General features: G+C 37.9%; 1 protein-coding gene and 1 long non-coding RNA gene across 2 annotated transcripts in view; one reads left to right on the forward strand and one right to left on the reverse strand.

The window, feature by feature from the left end:
* LOC311630502 overlaps window positions 1-17,354 on the reverse strand; it is a 760,408-nt gene that overhangs the window by 416,982 nt on the left and 326,072 nt on the right. The gene's annotated exons all lie outside the window — the stretch shown is intronic.
* The window catches only part of ALDH1A1 (aldehyde dehydrogenase 1 family member A1), a 43,727-nt gene that overhangs the window by 10,012 nt on the left and 16,361 nt on the right, over window positions 1-17,354 (forward strand). The window contains exons 2-6 of the mRNA XM_084899522.1: window positions 2,866-2,970; window positions 10,570-10,710; window positions 12,767-12,896; window positions 14,697-14,758; window positions 16,183-16,311. Of these exons, the coding sequence (XP_084755648.1) occupies window positions 2,866-2,970; window positions 10,570-10,710; window positions 12,767-12,896; window positions 14,697-14,758; window positions 16,183-16,311 (567 nt within the window). The remainder of the gene's footprint in view (window positions 1-2,865; window positions 2,971-10,569; window positions 10,711-12,766; window positions 12,897-14,696; window positions 14,759-16,182; window positions 16,312-17,354) is intronic.

Raw genomic sequence — 17,354 nt, forward strand, 5'->3', positions numbered from 1 at the left:
ACGCAGGCATGTGCCTTGACCAGACATCCAATCATGATGCTCAACTACTGAGCCACATTGGCCGACATGGAGATATCCTTTTTTTTTTTTTTTTTTTTAAATATGTACTTTTATTGATTTCAAATAGGAAGGGAGAGGGAGAGAGAGAGAAACATCAGTGATGAGAGAGAATCATTGATTGGCTGCCTCCTGCACATCTCCTACTCGGGATCGAGCCTACAACCCTGGCATGTACCCTTGACCAGAATCGAACCTGAGACCCTTCAGTCCACAGGCTGACGCTCTATCTACTGAGCCAAACCGGCTAGGGCTGGAGATATTTTTTTAAAAGAAAGGTACAGAGAATTTATTCAGGTAACAATTTGCAATCTGGGAAACAGAGCCCTTGATATGAACCAAAAAAATGTTCCAAAATGGAGAGGATGGGACAGGGTTTATAAAGACAAAAGTGGCAATGAGCTGATGATCAAAGAGATGGGTTGCAGGTGGAATAAGATCATAAACTTCCATCGTGTGCTTTCTGATTGGTGGGACAACTGGGCTTTCAATGACTCAGTGATCTAGCAAGTGAAGTTGTGAGATGAGAACAATGGTAAATATATGATTAAGCATTTATCAAGTCCTAGTTTTGGCCCAGGCCTATAGAAAAGGGAGCTCTTTGATCACACAATTACAGTACAGGGAGTATTATTTAACAGTGAAGCCAAGACTACAATTTATCAAAGAGCACAATCAGTAGAGGCATGGGGGGTTGGAGGGAGCCCTGGGTTGGCGGCTGGGATCTGACTGCAGGCAGTTTCAGAGCCCAAAGGGCCAGGTTATGCTCTGTGAGTAGCTTCAGAGCTCAAGCTGCAAAACATCTACATTTGGTCACAAGAGATGATATTAAAGTTTTTATAAGTATTCACACCACAGGCCTAACAAAATATAATTAATTCTATAGCGCATTTTTATTTGGGGTTTTCTTTTTGGGAAATTTTATAGTGGAAGGATGGAATTCTGGGTATGTCTCTGACAGGGTGAGACTTGTGCTCTCTTAGTTTAAAAGCTATAAAGTCTAAAGAGGTCATATTATCTTTAGGGTAGAAGTAAGGAGAGTTAAAAATCTAAGGATGGATCTGATGCAAATTTTGCAGACTGTCTAAAAAATCTAGGCAAGTACCAATGATGTCTTTAGTTTTTTGTTTGGAATTAGGTGAGCTGATAGGTAGATTCTAACTTTAATACAAAGCAGGACATAATCAGTAATTTAATAGGATACTATTACACTATATTAGAGGGAAAAGGTTAAATCCAAGTGGAGCTACTAGTAAAATTTTCATGAGTTGATGACATTTTAAGGTATGAGTACAAAAAAAGAGTAAAACTCCATCTGAGAAATAGCATGCATAAAAGGTGTGTGAAGCCGAAGGGCATGGTACCTGAGACAGCAGAATGAGGCTGAAACAAAGGTAAATTGTGGAAATAATAGGACAAACTTATGACTTCATAAACCACCTTATTATCATGCTAAGGAATTTGTGAATAAGAACCACCTAAATGATCTGAGGAGGGAACAATATCTGAATTAGGCTGGCTTAGGAAGATTATAATAACAGGGTGAAATTTAAATTAAATTTCAGTTAGGCAGAAGTGGGGGCAGGGTGGAGCAGGGAGAACAGGTAAGTTTCTTTACAAAATCAACCAAAAGGATGACTAAGAATTGTGTTTCTCATTAGCAGGAGAAAAGTGTGTGTGTGTGTGTGTGAGAGAGAGAGAGAGAGAGAGAGAGAGAGAGAGAGAGAGAGGAGGCGAGGGGGAGAGACAGGCAGAGTGACAGGCAGAGAGACAGAGATAGAGAATGTACTTGAGCACATTTTAGAGCTTAAATTTGAGTTAAGAGCAGCATAAAGCTAGAGATGACTGTGAGTTGAATTTGGGACACTTTGATTAAGGTCTTTCCCAGCCATCCCTTGGGGGAAAAGTACAAAGATAAGGGCTAGAGATGCATAAAAGAAAATAGAATTTGAGAGTAATTACAGGATTCTATAAAATATGTGTTTGATAGTTAGAATGCTGAATCATCCTAAAAAGACGTTGGGCAAGTCAGTATTTTAATCTACATTTATTTTGCGTCAAGTTGAAATAAGATGCCAATGTCTTTTTTTCTTAGTGAAGGATAATAAGAATTGCATGGTCCTCATCTGTATTCCATATCCCTACCAGAGAAACGAGAATTTTCTCGATACATCTATCTTTCCTATACCTCCAGATATGTCTTTGCACATCTAGTCTGTTCGTCTGAACTGCTTTTCATCCCCATCCCCTTTATGAATTCATGCTTACATCATTTTCTTGTCAATTCCAGGGCTAGCACCACAATTCTTTTGAACTCCTTCAAACACATAGATTGATGCTGTTTTGCCATATGAATAATTATATTGATGTCAAGGGGCAAATAAAAAGTTTTCTCCTTTCCCTTGTTTATTTATTGTACATGGGTGCACAAATATCATAGTGCACCCATGTACGGACTATTATAGGTCTCAGTAATGTGTAGTTATTGGCTTGTAGGTTCTTTAATTCAGTTTTAAATTATTTATTCAAGAATACTGAGGTTAAGCCCAGCTGGTATGCTCAGTGGTTGAGCATTGACCTATGAACCAGGAGGCCATGGCTGGATTCTGGTCAGGGCACACGTGGGTTGTGGGCTTAGTTCTCTCAGTGGAGCATACAGGAGGCAGCTGATCAGTGATTCTCTGTCATCATTGATATTTCTCTCCCTCTCCCTTCTCGGAAATCAATAAAAATATATTTAGTTTTTTAAAATTAAATTTGCTCCATATTTAAATGCCTGTTTGTCTATTTTCTCTTCTTTCCCTGCAGATCTTCATAAACAATGAATGGCATAATTCAGTGAGTGGCAAGAAATTTCCTGTCTTTAATCCTGCAACGGAGGAGAAACTCTGTGAGGTAGAAGAAGGAGACCGGGTAAGTTTCTTAGAACTAGTTTCATTTGATGCCAGATTTTTTTTTTTTTTTTTTTTTTTTTGCTTGTTTCTCACCATCATGAGCCACAAACACCATTTTAAGTTCAAGTAGACATGTCATGAAAATATGGTTTCTGGGGCCATCTCTGGGAAGGTCCTCTTTTCAGTCACGTTTACACATGATGATGTAATAGCAGAATATAAAGGTTGAATAAATTACTCAAGGGGGACATTGTTCATAAATGATGAAATCAGCATTCACATGCTGTCCTTTGATCCCAGACCTTGTGACTGGCAAGGCTACTGCCTTACCTTGTAATTATTACAAATAATTACACAGGGTAAATTAAATAGCCCGCGGAGTGCAGAGAGTAAAAGCCTTCAGATTTTTTTTTTTATATACCTTAAAAAGTGTATGTGTTCACAGCCTAATATAAAATGATTTTCTGAGATTTATTTTTAATATAGTAAAAAAAAATTGAGATAAAATGAAGAAGAAGAAAAGAAAAAAAAAGAAAAATGATTTTCTGGCCTTGCATTTTCCAGATGTGGTCAGGATTTCAATCTCATGTGAGATATAAAACGGTAAAAATGTTTTGTTGCTGCATGAAAAGACCACTGAGAGATGCAGTGGGCAAAACCCCAGGATAAAGGCATTCGTGACATGTTCCTGTGGAGTCTTCATTCTGTCATTTCCTTCTTCCCAATCAATGAGGTCACTAATTCCATGGCATTAAGTCTTGCAGACCTACTCCAAGGTAGCCATAGACCCGGGGGGCTCCCCTGGGTTTAGGGAGGGCCCTGGGTTCAGGTTGCAGGATCCGCAGTACAAGTTAAGACCCACGCCTTTAGGGTCTTAAAGTGCAGAGTTTAGTCAAAGGGGTCAACAGCTTAAGAAGCAGAAGCAGAATAGAATGGAGAGGCATGTCAACTGCTTTCAGAGTTCACGTTCTCTATGTGCTGGAGTTATCCATGCGTAAATTCTTCAAGGGCTTTTCACTGTCTCTGGGGCGGGGGAGGAATGGTGGTGGAAACAAATCCTTGTTTCTGGCTTCCATCCCACCCCCCCTCACCTACCCCCCTTAACCTAAGAGTTTTAACTTCATCATGTTCAGTACCACCCCTGACATTACATGCTGTTGCTGCCTCTGTGCCACAGTGCAGTGCAGTCCTCGGGATCTATCATAGTTTACACCATCTTCTGTAGCAAGAAGTTCCACTTTCATATTTACCTTGTTTGAACCTCTATTCTTTTTTTGGGGGTAAAATGGAGAGATCGCTGTCCTGAGCACTGGTATTTCTGACCATTTCTCAGGTGATGCTGATGTTGCTGGTTGGGGTCCGGGTGGGGGGAACGCACTTTAAGAACCCGATCTAAGGTATTAAACAACACGTTGTGTCTCCTCTCAAGTGTTCACATTTAATAAGTTGCATGGACATTGACAGGTAAGACAATTGATGATTGGGAACTTCTGTGATAATCGCTTTGCCCCTCTAAGAAATGTCATAAGACCAAACTCAGGCACAGACATTCTGATGACGCTTGGTGACATATTCTAATAGACCCAGAAGTCTGTGTCTTATGAGCCATTCCCAGAAATCAGAAAAAAAAAAAATTATTATTTGCATTCAACAAAGAATAGTTTTTATCAGAGACTTCCAAAGATGTGCACAGAACCGCATTACCTCAAATGTCTGCCTCGTGGCTTGAGTGGCTCTGTCAACACTGGGGAGGTGATAAAAGTAATAAAAGTCTAGGTGAGGGCACAGCTGAGCCCTTGACAGCTGCCTACTCTTTCTCTATAGAGGTACAAATGCCACTCAGGAGGGAGACGGCAGAGCTGTTTGCAGGTTGCAAGTAACAAAAGAAAAAATCTTGATGCTTTAGCTCTAGGGCCAGGACATTTCGCTTTGCTACTTACTGGGGTTTAGTTTCACCAGGAAAACAGATCTGAGCCTGGAGGGCCAGGGGAGATCTCATCAGGCAATCTGAGGTCTTCTTGGCATTCCTGGTGGAATCTCCTCTCTTCCCCAAGTGCAGTGAGGGTGAGCTGGTGATCATACCTGAAGCTTCCGAAATATTTGTCATTTATTGACAACTACTCCTACTCAGAGGAGAGCAGAAAAGTGCAGATCAAGGACACTCTTCGCCTCCAGCAAAGCTTCAAATCGGGCCATAATGCTGTTCACGTTGGCTGGCTACTTGGCACTCAAGTTAAATTGTTTATGATATAAAATGTCACAGTTGGCAACTGTTCGCTTAACATCCAGCACACTTGTCATCGCATTCTCTTTTAGAATGAGCTACTAACATTTGTTATTAAGTAATTACTGCCGTTTTCACAATTTTGGTGATACAAAAAAAAAGTATGGTAACTCCTAACATTGCTGAGCCAAAGGTAGAACTTTGCCAAATTACTGGAACTGGCTCTTCAGATAATGAGCCAAGAAGGTTTAAGGATTTAATTGATGAGTAGGATGGGATTACCAATGGACTGTACACTGCCTTTCAGTGGTTTTATAAAGAAAGGAGGAGGGGCAAGAACAAATGGAGGTTACAAAGCAAAGCACAGATGTGGGTAGGAACTGTTTTCTTTTCCCTTCAGTGGCTCTTTTAGGCTACATTGACTAATACTGGAAACCGCGTTTAATACTAAAGCGTGACGTGACCAATAATTGTTGGGGATAAAAGTAAATATCCATTAACGTAAGTGCTATGACAGGTGTAAAAGTGAAACTGATCGGGTAACTCTTTTCTCCAAATCTTAATGAATTCAGTATAGAAATGCACAGTCTGAGAGACTCGTTCTTCTGTAACTCTGTTTACAAGGCATTTGGTATTTCATCATCATTTGCATTATATTTACACATTGAGCTCGGGTCCCTTACCTCTGAAAAGGAACATTTTAAATCCTGTGCAGTAAAAATGGTAGCAAATTTGACTTTCCTGTACCAAATTCTGTTCTGCATAATTAAACAATTATGACCTTGGAAAATGATAGCCCTAGAATAAAAATACAAGCAATGCTTCTCCTGGCATTTAAAAAAATGAATACTTTTATATCTCATAGTTTCATTTACTGTAAAAGTTTTGTTATATAATTAAACCAATTAAGATATGATTTATCATTTACATGTCAATATAAGTAAGTTATTTATATAAGGAGCATCTTTATAAAAATCAATGTAACAGAGTGAGTTTATAAAATAAATAACAGATTATTAAGTATTAACTGCTGATTGTAGGCATGGAACAGTAAGGAATGTGTTATAGCTTATAATAGAGAGAAATATATATATTCACTGCAAAAAGAGATCATTATCAGCATAGCCTTGCAGAGCTATAAAACTGGATTTAGGAGTTAGAGATAGGATCAAATTTTGTAGGATGGATTTCATGCTGTGTTTCCTGTCTTGTAAAACAGAGTCTATGATGCTTAACTATGGCAATAATTGTGAGCTAATAACGCATTTAGCATTAGTGCCTAGAGCCCAGTAGGCTCTTAACCAGTTAACTGCCACACGTGCCAAATGGAAACCATTCCCATTTCTTCCATATGTGCTGGGTTATTTACGAATTTAGTTACCAGAATTATCTTTACAAACCCAGAGATGTCACTAACAAGTCTGATTTTTAAATCAGGCAACCAGATTGATATGCGAGGTTTTGCGACTGTAGAGGCGCATGATATGTGGGGAAGGTCCACTTGTGTCTATAGATGCTTATGGCGTCCAATGGGTTAATTATCAAGCTGGATTAGTCTGGCAAGGGTTTAGGTAGATTGTGATATTTCAGCTGGGTCTTAAAGAATATATGGGACTTTGAAAGTAAAAGGGGTATGTTGGTAGAATGTTCTAGGCAAGAATTGCAAAAGCAAAGGTGAAGAGTTGGGCCAGATAGAATTTAAAAAAAAAAAAAAAAAGGAAATGGAGGTTTGAGTACGTGAGGTGGGGCCCAAAATATTGGGTTTGGCCTTAGGATTGTAGGCAAAAGAGGGGCAGTTGCAAATATGTGAAAGGGAAGGTGATAAGATAAAAATATTTGCAGAAGATTAGCCTGGTAAAAACTGGCCAGGCCGAATGGGGAGAGAAAAGAATGAATGGATTTTTGAAGGCTAGCAACAGTATGAGATAATAATGGCCTAAAATAATACAGAGCGGTGAAAACTGAAAGGAAGGATTAAAATGTACTACAATTGCTGAGAGTTCTCTTAAGGTTGTTTTGACTGCTACAACTGCAATAGCAACTGCTACCATTTAATGATCTGTTAACATAATGTGTATTACACAGAAAATGTGATTCGAGTGTTACCATATTCAATCTTCAAAACAACTCTGTGAGGTAACATTCCAATTTCAAAGATAAGAAAACTAAAGCTTAGAAAAGTCACATCAGAATACCTTTCACTTCAGAATACTTCTTACATTTTGCAATATATTGCAGTGCTTATATTGTTGTACATTTTCTTCTAGTCTGTTGGAATTTTCAAAACAGCAATCTCTTTACATCAGTATTTTATTATTAGCAGCCCGATAATAATAATGCTACAGAATAGAGAATTTAGCAGATCTTTATATGGTTGGATGGATGGATGGATGGATGACGCAAAGCTTGCATAGCTAATATATGAGGAACCAGTGTTCACATGTATGGGTTGTTTTGTTTCAGTGCTATATGTTAACTGCCATTATTTCATTTCTGTTCCCACAAGATAAAATATAAGATGTGAGAGAAGTAGAGCATGATTCAAAGAACATGACCGAAAGAACATCCTTATTTATAGCAGCATTCTCGAGGGATGTATTTTCCTTATGGCAGAGTTACTTGTCTTAAAGCAAGATTTTTCCATGTCCCTCGGGGAGGCCAGAATGTCTACAATAAACCATATTTGGCTAAGGCTGATGGCAGAACACTGAGCAGGAGGGTCTAAATGAAAGCTGTGTCACAGAAACCTGTTTAAACATATCACAGCATATATTTTATAAGATGTGGTATCCACATATCATGCTGGCAATTTCAGGTTCTTGTGGTTTCCTTTTTTATTTTTTCAACAGTGCCCTCCAAATATAACTTGAAAAGGTTAGAGTCTATGGCTTAAAACAATGTCCAGATATAAGCAATCATTGTGATGAACTAAATACCTAAAATATGACAGTTTCTCAGGAAGGGAAAGTAGTCATGCATATATTTTATTATATATACTCATCATTCTCTCAGGTTAGACATTGTGAGATATACAACTGTATGATGTATGATAGTGAAAGAATGTTTGCTTGTACTCTGTAAATATCATCTTAATCAGACCAGATTACACTTCTGAAATTTCCCTCTCACCCCAAATCATTTTAGAATGGCGATAAATACTGCAAAAATAGTTCATTGGTTTTTATATTAATTTGCAGGCTTATAAGTTTAGGTTTCTTAATTGAACATAACCTAAGGCAGGAGATATTAATTTGAAGTCCATGCCTCTCAAGGGGGTAATGTCATCTTTGAATGAGGTTTAATTTAATTGTGGGAAACTTTAAAAAATGTAGAATAGGGCCGTGACCAGGTTTCTGAGTTGGGGAAAGCTTCATCCCTATACACGAAGGTTATGGGTTCAATTCTCATTCAACCATCAACCAATAAATGCATAAATAGGTGAAACAACAAATCGATTATTTCTCTCTCTAAAATTAATAATTTTAATGTACAATAGAATAATTTTTCCCCCTCAGAGTCTCAAAAAATTATGTCTCCTGCAGAAAGATGCTACCTGTGGGCCAGAGACTTAGCTATGATTGTGGCCAGACCTGTATACAAAAAAAAAAAAAAAGGAAAAAGCAATCTATGTTTTTGCAACTGGTTTGATGGAGAAAAGAAAAGAAAAGCACACATGAAGTAATAATGGCAGAGGTGGAGACTTTTGTAATTTGTATATTCTGGTAGAAGCTCAGAAGAGGTATGAAGCAGAATCTGTAGGGAATGGAGTGATCGTGGAAAAGTGTGTAACGAGGTGGACTAGGAAGGAACAGGAATATTAAACCCAGGTCAGAAAAAAGAATGAGAATGAAGGCAGTGTGGGTGAAGGCAAGGAGGCTAGACTGAGTGTAGCATTACTTATTTGACTTTTACTTGAAGTAATGCAATTTTTTTTTGTTTTGTTTTCAAAAAGAAAGGAAGAAAGAAGGGGGGACGGGGGAGAGCAAGAGGAAGAGAAAGAGAAAGAAAGAAAATAAATTGACTATTTACCTACTTAGGGATTCAAAAGCATCTTTTTGTACCCAGTTGGGAAATAAGAGTGGAAAATGAGCAGTTGTCACATGCAGACCCTCTCTGTGCCATTTTTACTACCTGTATGCCTGTATGCCTTTTTGCTGCTGCACAAAAGGATTGAGCAATATGTTTATAAAGTTTCCTCTTCAACAAGAAAAAGTTCTTATTCACCCTTCTATACAGGGTTGGGAAATGTCTGTCCCGGGGTTTATAAGGCCCTCAAAATCATTTGGTCTGGCCCTGCCAAGGCCTTGGGGGTGAGTTAATGAAATGTTCGACCAAATATAGCAGGATAAATTTTAAGTTGATAATTTTGTATGGCCTGCAAATGAAGTTATAAATATGCAAATGGCCCTTGGCAGAAAAAAGGTTCTCTACCTCTGGTTTAATAGGTTCTTCCTGAGAGAATGCACAGACCGTAGCGTCCCGGAGATTAAAGAGGATAATCACCATGTTAGATCTTGAGCTTTTCCTGGAGCTCTGGGTAACCAAGTCACCAAAGCACTGTAAAGACATTGTGAAGAGCCAAGGCTCCACAGTCAGACAGCCTCCGTGTAAAACTCATTTCGGCCACTTTCAACTATTCACCTTGGACAACTCTCTCTTTGCTTCAGTTTCTTCATCTGTAAAATGGGAAACATATTTGTTTCATAAAATTATTGAGAATGAAATAAGTTAATATGTGTGAGGTAATTAGAAACTTCCTTGACATAGGGCAAGTACTCAAATGAGATCTTAAAATACTATATTTTTGCCCTACAAAATCAAGCATGAACTATGTGTGGGGAACTAGTCATTTTAAAGATCAGGCAGCAGGTGTAATCCCAATGTACAGTAGTTGTGTTGATACAATGTGATAGACTTTGAGCTGATGAAGATACTCTGGGGCTGCTTCTGAGGCACCTTAGTCTGTTTTATAGGCTTACGAGAGGAGAGGCCCAGTGCATGGATTCATGCACCAATGGGGTCCTTGGCCTGGCACCCCCTCACAAGCTGGGACCCCTTGGGGGATATCGGACTGCCAGTTTTGGCCCGATACCCACCGGCCAGGCTAAGGAGCCCCACCTGTGCATGAATCTGAGCACTGGGCCTCTAGTATGTATATAATATCTTTGGTTAATCTCTTCCTGCCCTCCCCACTCCCCACTTCCCTCTGAGATTCATCAGTCTGATCCATGTTTTCATATTTGTGTGTTGAGCATCTGCCCCCTGGTGGTCAGTGAGCATCATAGCTACCAGTCGAACAATTGCTTAGGCTTTTATAAATATATATATTGATAGATTGCCACCAGATTTGCTAATGTATTTAACCTACTGAATTGAATTAACTTTGACTTGCAGGAGGATGTTAACAAAGCAGTGAAGGCTGCACGACAGGCCTTTCAGATTGGCTCTCCCTGGCGTACTATGGATGCTTCGGACAGGGGACGGCTTCTGTACAAGTTGGCAGATTTAATTGAAAGAGATCGTCTGCTGCTGGCAGTGAGTACAAGCCAAACCAGGCAGCTAGTGAGACCCCTAGAAAGCATTCATTGTTTGGATTGCAAGTTGTTTTGATTTTGGTGATCACTACATGCTCTCCGCAAAGAAATCAAAGAGACTTTATCTACCAGCTCTCATACAGGAACATTATCATTGAGTTTGTTTTTAAATAGAAACCTGTATTCCGGTTCTGGATGATGTTAACTTCTACTTCAAGAGTAGATTCTACAGTTTAAACTTTGGCAAGCCCCGAGTTAAATCAAATTAAACAAATTTCTTTCCTTCACTATGGAATTTCTGAGTGATTGACAAGGTACCATGTATCCTGGAAAATATATATGAATTTCTCTAACTTATTTGACCACTGACCTCTTTAAGTAGAAAATCGTATAGAGTTTTTTAAAGGTGCCTAAAATATTTCTATATCTTATTTTTTCTTAATCTAGCCCTCCAAGACACTTAATAAATGCCCCCCTTTTCCCTTCTTGAAATGAGTGTGCTTACAATGGTCTTGATTACATTATGTGTTTTATACAGGTGAAAAGGTGAGGAATAAAGAAAAAAATCCAATTATTCATGTGTTTATACAAATTATTTTATGTATGCTACTTTTTAAAAAAAACATTTTAACAGTTAGATGAGTAAGCACATAAAATGGATAGGGCAATTACTTCCTCATTTTCTTCTCAATTGGGTGTTACAGTGAAGCAAATTTAACACAAACCAATACAAGATCAGGTTCCAGAGTAAATATTTATTACTTTTAGATTCTTAACTAACAGTAACAAAGAGGCCTACATTTGTTTAAAAAGTCAACATTAGCAATTCTAGTTCCTCAAAACACAATTTATTACTCAAAGATTCAAAATATATAAAACTATGCAATTAGAAGGGTTTAAAATAAAACTACATTAACCAAAATGTCCCGTAGGAGGAAAGAATTTGCCAAAATTGGCTTCTTTAAATTATCTGATATGTGGATTATAGAGAGTTGAATGTTTTCCTCATCATAAGATCCTCAGGGGGAAAATAGAATAGGCATACAAAAGGCATGTGTAATTGAATTTTGAGATGGTGTGCAATATAAGGCAAAGACAAATTATACATGAGGAAAAGATTTAATAGCTTATCATCTGTATTTCCTGACCCAGAGAACATTAAATTCCAAAAGGAAGGGAGGAAAAGAGGAGAGCGATCACCTGATAATGCTAGGACACAAGACTAAAAAATGTTGAACTTTACAGCCTGACCATTAAAACAATAATTATGAGCCTGGCCAGTGTGGTTGAGTGGTTGAACGTGGACTCATGAACCAGGAGGTCATGGTTCAATTCCCAGTCAGGGCACATGCCCAGATTGTGGCTCAATCCCCAATGTGGGCCATGCACGAGGTAGTCGATCGATTATTCTCTCTCATCATTGATGTTTCTACCTGGCTCTCCCTTCCTCTCTCTGAAAATCAACAAAAACATATAAAAAAAATAATAATTATGACAATAATGGCAAAACTGGGAGTTTCACAATTAAAAAGTCTGCTAAAGAAACTCATAGATGAAAGATCCAGGGGCCTCTTCACTTTGTGTGAATTAATTGCTTCTATGCAGATGGAATGCAAAAATTAAAAATAAATATTGAAGCATCACTAATAGCCACTGACACAAAATTTGTCAGCCACATTTGTATTGTACAGTGAAATCTTGTTGGAACCCTGAACTGTCTAAGGAGACTGGTTGTGTGTATCAAATTATGACACTTCCTAGAAAGTTGGTGAGTTAGAGGACATTCAGAATGGGACAGAAGGAGCCCCAGGGTTTAGAAACCAGAATCTTATTAACCTTTCTGTCTAGATCTTGCTCTATGATCTTAAGCAAATCAAAGCAAGTCATCTTACCTCCTTCTTCAGTCTCCTTTTAAAGGAGGTTACTAGTAAACAAGATGACTTCTATTTCCAGAATGTATTAGGGCATCATTATTCAAAACATTAACTATATATATTTAATCTAAAAATTTACGGAAGTTTAGATTTGAGGTTTGATCCTTTTTTCCACCCCCCCAGACAATGGAGGCAATGAATGGTGGGAAACTATTTTCCAATGCATATCTGATGGATTTAGGAGGCTGCATAAAGACATTGCGCTACTGTGCAGGGTGGGCTGACAAGATCCAGGGCCGCACAATACCTATTGGTAAGTAGCTCTGAGGAGATGACTGTAGAGCTGAATAATTGCAAACACCCCCTTTAAAGATGTGAACCAAATAAGGCAAAATTATCGTCTTCCCGACTTTGAGACAATGCAGTTCTGAACCTGGAAGTTCGGCTATAATTCATCATGTGGCTTTTAAAATTGTTTCAGCATAATCAGTGCAGAAGATAACACTATAGATATTCTAGAAAATATTAAAATGGAAACATTATTGTGCTTGAATTACTGACTTAAGGCAATTTTCTTTCTAAGGGTCCAAACTTTTCAAAGAGGGCCACTGAAATTATTTATGTAGGTTTTATTCCTAGAGGCACTTAGACCCTTTCTAAATTGTAATTATTTAAGCCACTTTGCATGTCATGTGTGAGTCACTTATGATCGTCTGTGGCTGGTCTCAGCTTAGTTATATCAGGTTAATTAAACAAACCAGTTCACACATGGACTGTTTTTATAGCCTGATTTGAGAATTTGTGTGAGTGAAGAGCTTGTGTGTTAGTGTTTACTAAAATACTATGCACATGATGGGATAGGGATATTTAAAAAGCATCATTTTGGAAGACATGATGGGTAGAAGTTGATTCATATAAACTTACTGACTATAGAAATACTGCACCCTCCAGGGCTGGCCCTGATGAGTGTTTCCTATGTAATTAGAGCGTCCAGCAGGTTAGAAGTGAGAGCCAGGAAGTTAAAAGGGGAGAACGAAAGCCTGGTGATACCAAGAAATGTGGCTATTTTAGAAACTCTTACTTAACCCTTTGACAAAATGGGCGAAGTCAGTTAAAGTGCCAATAGCTTTTGATAAGGAGCCTTCTTGCTATGATAGCCAGGAAGTTTTGGGGGGAACTGGGCCAGAGAAAACACAGCACAATGTGACCTCAGGACAGCCACATCAAACTCTGAGGCATATGAAGCAGTCAAGTCCAAATGGAAAAGAAATGTACGTTGGACATTTCTTTTCATGGATTAAGAGTTTGCTTTTATTGTTTGGTAGGAAAAAACAAATTAGGACATGCTAGTAGGAAAGATTTATTGCTCTTGAGATTTTTTTTTTAATTCTGCTTTTCAATTTTATTATTGTTTAAATTATATTACTTAAAAATGTTTCCATCATTTTTAGAGCTTAGAGCTTCCAGAAACATAACTTTAATAGTTCTTTTCTTAGTCACCCACTTTTTACTTCCTTTCTTATGAAAGAAAGGAAACTTGGAGAAAAGGGATGCTTTAGAAAGCAGCCTTCCTGCATGGTGAGAGAGAGAATTAAGAGTCTTTCAGATACTTTCCAATTTTGCATTTTGGCTTTGGCCTAATTCGGTTTTATGGTTTCTCTCATTTCAAATTGCTATGTAAGACTCAAATGTGGAAACTAATGTACAAAATAAACTGCTGGAAAAATAGATTCTAAGACATAGAAGCATAGAACAGTCTGTAGAACCTCAGAGGGAAGGCAGTGGTGAGAAGAGACCAAAGAACGTGTATGCATGCATGCATAACCCATGGACACAGATAATAGGGGTGTGAAAGCCTGGGGTGGGGGGTGGGGACAGGCTAGTAGGGGTCAATGGGGGGGAGGGGAAGGGCGACATATGTAATGCTTTCAGTAATAAATATTTAGTTTAAAAAAATGCTATTTGATAGCTCAAATTTTTATTTTGAAAATACTTAGAGATACCTTCTTATTTTATTATTGCTGTCTATACCTTTTCCCGCATCAGCCCCAAATTACCATTTCATGAATATCAGTCACATTATATGTAAATGATAATGTGTTTTATTTCCTAGATGGAGACTTTTTTACTTACACAAGACATGAGCCTATTGGGGTGTGTGGCCAAATCATTCCTGTAAGTTGGTCTCCTATTTAATTTTCTATCTTAGAAAACGAGTTCTAATTGTATTTCATTTGGTAATGAGGCTTTCTCCAGCACAAATGGATGGTTAGATGTTTGCCAAATATGTGACAAATGTAGTAACTGTTGAACTTGTGTGTCTCTGTGACTTAATTCCTTGGAAATGTATTACACAATCTAGAAATCTATCTATATCCTGCATATCTCTTGAGTGTGTTTCAGTATTACAACATCAACAAACTTGACCTTTTACTCAATGGTGTTTTGTGTTTTTTTTTAAATGCCATATTATATACTCTTTTTGAGGCTCTTTGTTTTTAAAAAGCAGCATTATATACTCTTTTCAAGTCCTGAGTGAATTTTTTAAGTTAAAATGGAAGAAACTATCGGAACACTGTATGGAATATAGCCTCCCTTTACATAAGAAGCTTTGATACTTAAAATTCCTGATAGAGAAGCTACTATTTTAAAGCAGAATTATGAAGATTTTTCTTTTGAGCCCTACAAATAGGAAACTATCTAGATTGCATTTTAACATCATATTTTAAAAGGTCAAATAAAACAATGATAAAATGTCCCAGAGTTCCTAGAGGAGGAAGTAGCAATGACTTACCTTCTGCTTCAGTGAGATTGAAATGTATATAATGTATACATATCATCGTTTTGAGTGAAATTTCTTCTTAGTTCAAAAATTCCAATAAAACAACACAATCTCTAATACAACTAATAGCTAATATTTACTGCCTGCCTATGAGGAACCAGTCACTATGTTAAGTACTTGGCCCACTTTCTCCATGCATCTCCAGGACAACTTTCCGAGATAGAGAAGACGTGTATCAGCATGCATAGATGATGAATTCATGCTGAGAGAGCATGCAACTCGTCTGAATTCACATGGCCCGTTGGTGGTTGAACTAAGATGTGAACCAAGCTCTTGGCATTTCAGACCCTAAACTGCTTTTGTCTTGAAAAAGATATTTGTCTTAGAAATAAATGCTACTAATTAATGTTATTGGGTAAATAGTTATAATAGATTATCTGCATACAGACAGAGGAATAACCACATTTTTAAACACTTACATAAAACTTATAAAATGTTTAGTAGTAATGCTTGATTTCCAAACCATGCAGTGGTGTTTTTTGGTATTTTTTTTTTTCATGGTAGAAAAAGCTCAGGATAACAGCACTTGATATGTTGTGCCCCCCTCGTGCTACTCTTCTCTGTCCAGTTTCTTCTGATCTCCTTAGCACTTATGAGTTGCTTTTAGCAAATAATTTAGTCGGAATACTCTTGACGATTAAACAAACCTATTACAGTTATTATTTAACATCTACAGGAAGTGTATAATGTAGAAGTTAGATTAGTGAGTGTGGCTTTCAGCGATTCAATGACTCTATTGTTTCCTATTGCCTTCTAGTGGAATTTCCCGTTGGTAATGTTGATTTGGAAAATAGGGCCTGCCCTCAGCTGCGGGAACACGGTGGTTGTCAAACCGGCAGAGCAAACTCCTCTCACTGCTCTTCACGTGGCGTCTTTAATAAAAGAGGTAAGTCTCCTAAATCAAAATATGCACAAGACTCAGGAGTCCTGCCTTCCAATAGGAAGACCTCATTTGCTGCTACTGTAAACTGCATTACTTGCCAAGGGCTCCTGTCCAGTGCAGACACATTTAGCATGGCCGCTGGCTGGGCGCTCCGCGGGCAGTCAACCAAAATGAACCTCTGCCCACAGGGAGACAGGGCGCCAGACTCAGAGGCTTCATGTCAAACAGTTGTCTCACTTTTTTGTTTCTTGATCCCAACTCTCATAAATGCAAATTCATAGTAAAATTGATACAATTTTCACTAAAATGTTGAAATTCATGTTGGTTTATAACTGCCATTAATGGTCTGGAGTTTCTGCAAATTGTCTAAATAGCTCATCCGCATGTTGGAGGCCTCTGTGCCAATACGCTTGCTCATCATGTTGAGCCACATTATTTTTAAACACATCTGCTCACTAGGGGATCTGCTGACATTCTCTTTTCTACTGTGGCTTCCTCTACATGTACCTTCTTGGACACTAGAAACATAAATTTAGGAATACTGAACCCATATTTTAAAAAGACTCTTCACTTCAAATTTTAAAAAGTGAAAAGAGAAAGCAGATGGAGGGTTGAAGAACTCAGTGAAAATAAGGGGGAGGGATTAAGAAATACAGCTTAGTAATTGAAAAAACAGTTTCAGGGATGTACAGCACAGGATAGGGAATATAGTCAATAATATTACAATAATTGTATGGTGCCCTGGGTACTTGAAATATCGGGAGGGTCACTTAGTAGTGTATATGATTACCCAACCATTATGCCGTGCCCTTGAAACTAATACAAAAATAATACTGAATGTAAACTGTAATTGAAAAAATAAAATTTAAAGCAAATGAGGCATTGTGATATAAATAATATGGAATTTTAATGTGCCCGTGTCAGTTGCAACACTGTTTTCTACCTGGTAATTATTTAACTAGGAAAAAAATCAATCTGTGTACCTTAATCGTGAATGCTTGATAGTTCTTATCTAACATTGTACTGATCACATAATGCCCATGGGA

Source organism: Pipistrellus hanaki (assembly GCF_964339955.1).
Source record: "Pipistrellus hanaki genome assembly, chromosome: 11".
Lineage (NCBI taxonomy): Eukaryota > Metazoa > Chordata > Mammalia > Chiroptera > Vespertilionidae > Pipistrellus > Pipistrellus hanaki.